This window comes from Cydia fagiglandana, chromosome 25 (assembly GCF_963556715.1).
Source record: "Cydia fagiglandana chromosome 25, ilCydFagi1.1, whole genome shotgun sequence".
NCBI lineage: Eukaryota > Metazoa > Arthropoda > Insecta > Lepidoptera > Tortricidae > Cydia > Cydia fagiglandana.
This window is the reverse complement of record NC_085956.1, coordinates 11,504,493-11,506,788: the sequence shown is the minus strand read 5'-3', so window position 1 is coordinate 11,506,788 and position 2,296 is coordinate 11,504,493. Positions and strand designations below refer to the sequence as shown.

Here is a 2,296-nt window from a genome sequence, read left to right as displayed (position 1 = left end):
GCATGGCACTGGTTCACTTAAAAAACAAGCTCATTACACTATATTAGTGCTAACAACTAAAAGTGTGTTAAACATGCGATAAAAGTTCATAAAATAGGGTAAATTGTATAATTATATAATGTTTTGTACATTTAAAATAAATAATCACAAAGTTTGTTTACAACGCTATATATAGATAACACGTATGCCTGTCTCTTATCTTTTAATCGCCTGCAACCGCGTGATGACTACGAAGATGAGAACCTCTCTTACATTTAACTTATTTTGTTGTTACAGTTTCATTTCGCACATTTTGTTGTTCGCGTATGTGTATTTTCTGGTGTCTTTTGAGACTGCCAAATTCTGTGAAATCCTTTTTACACAGTCTACAGGAGTAAGCCTTCTCCCCGGTGTGCACTCTCTCGTGTCGCTTCAGACTGCTCAATTGTGTAAACCCATTATTGCATGTCTCGCACGTATATGGTCTTTCTTTTTTAATCACATTCTTTCCCATATTTTGTTCTTCACGTATATGAATTCTTTGATGCTTTTTTAAACTGCCGTTTTCTGTGAACTCCTTTTTGCATAATCTACAGGAGTACTCTTTTTCTCCGGTGTGTATTCTTTTGTGTCTCCTGAGGCTGCTCAGTTCTGAAAACTCTTTTTTGCATGTCTCGCACTTGTATGGTTTAGCCCCCGTGTGTACTCTCTCGTGTCTCTTAAAACTGCTAAATTTTGTGAAATCTTTTTTACATACTTCGCAGACGTACGGTCTTTCTCCCGTGTGAGTCATTTCGTGATTTCTTAAAGTATTTAACTGTGCAAACTCCTTGTTGCACAATCTGCAAGAATACGGTTTAGCACCGGTGTGAACTCGTTCGTGCCTCCTTAAACTGCTCGATTCTGTGAACTCTTTCTTACATACTTGGCAGTGGTATGGCTTCTCTCCCGTGTGGATCCTCTCGTGGTTCTTCAGCGTGTTCATTTGCGCAAACTCCTTGTGACATATTTCGCACGTGTACGGTTTCTCTTTCGTGTGCACTCGTTCGTGTTTCTTCAGATTGTCTAATTCTACGAATTCTTTTTTGCATACATCGCAGGCGTAAGGTCTCGAGCCGGTATGAAGCCGCTCGTGCCTCTTCAGGTGGCTCCACTGCCTGAAGCGTTTGTGGCAGAGTGTGCACTCGTACGGTCTCTCGCCGGTGTGAGTCCTCATGTGTGTCCGGAGCGAGCTCGCCAGCGTGAACGTCTTGGTGCAGGCGGTGCATGGGTGCCGCCCCCTCCCGCCGGCGCCGGCGGCGCGGGCTCGCGGGCCGGAGTCGGGCGCCGCTGCCGCAGAGCCCTGTTGCTCGTGACCCATAACTAAATTATCTGTAACAAAAAAATTATACGATTACGATTTTTTCAGACAACGTTTTCCATCAAAATATTTATCAATCATAAATAAATAATTTATTTATTATAATAGTCATAATATTAAACAATATACCTAATTTTCAGTTTTGCAGTCATCATTATTGTTAGTCATAATATTCAAGTCCAGATGGTATACTACTATTAAATAATGTAGAAGGCAGTAAACTACTTTATAACGCAAGCATTGTTGTAAGGTCTTTTTTCGCCGGTTATAATATATAAGGCAATTTTATTTTATTCTCGCATAGATTAGTCGCGAGTTCGAACTATTAAACTATTTTACCTTTGATAAAAAAAAAGTAAAGTCGTTATTCAAACCAAGGCTCCATTTATACAATATGTACTACAAAATAATGTGTGGTACCTTCTAGTTCTTCCGTCTCTAGCGTATTCTCGCTCTCGCACCGGCGTGGTGTCTCGCTCCCTCCCTCCCCCGCCCCCACCCCGTCCACCACCACCTCCACCTCCTCCTTGATCTCCAGTTCCACCTTGATGGTTCCTGACAACAAACATATCAATTTCTTATAATTTAACTGCTATGTACGACAAAGAAAAGAGAGGAGTGAGCAATAACAGTCTAGCTAGAGAAATAGATACTAATGTGTTGTAATTTGTCCAGAAATGTCCCGCCCCCTCGGGCCCATGTCAGTATGGCATCATGGCGTTCATGGCGGTACTAAATATAATTTGACATTTACCAGTTACTTTGTAAAGTACACACTGTAGTGACGGAAAACATTTAGAGAAATCTTTACTAATTCCGACAACGAATAGTACCTAGATGATGCTTTGGCTAATCCCTTCAAAAAATTACTAAACCTAGTTGTTAGATAAATAGGGCAGATTCACATATTCAAATTTTGATATAAATATTTATATGATTATTTTTTTTATAATGAAA

The 2,296-nt window shown here is 40.2% G+C and overlaps 1 protein-coding gene across 1 annotated transcript; it reads right to left on the bottom strand.

The window, feature by feature from the left end:
• Positions 1-228: 228 nt before the first annotated feature.
• On the bottom strand, positions 229-1,808 carry LOC134677192 (zinc finger protein 239-like). The gene is made up of 2 exons (XM_063535635.1): positions 1,760-1,808; positions 229-1,350 (listed from the first exon to the last, which is right to left on the bottom strand). Exon 2 carries the CDS (start codon positions 1,337-1,339, stop codon positions 260-262), a length of 1,080 nt encoding a protein of 359 aa, XP_063391705.1. The 5' UTR covers positions 1,340-1,350; positions 1,760-1,808; the 3' UTR covers positions 229-259.
• Between the last annotated feature and the right edge of the window lie 488 nt (positions 1,809-2,296).

Coding starts and splice junctions, on each gene's coding strand:
- LOC134677192 (XM_063535635.1), bottom strand. CDS start 1,339: ATGGGTCACGAGCAACAGGGCTCTGCGGCAGCGGCGCCCGACTCCGGC.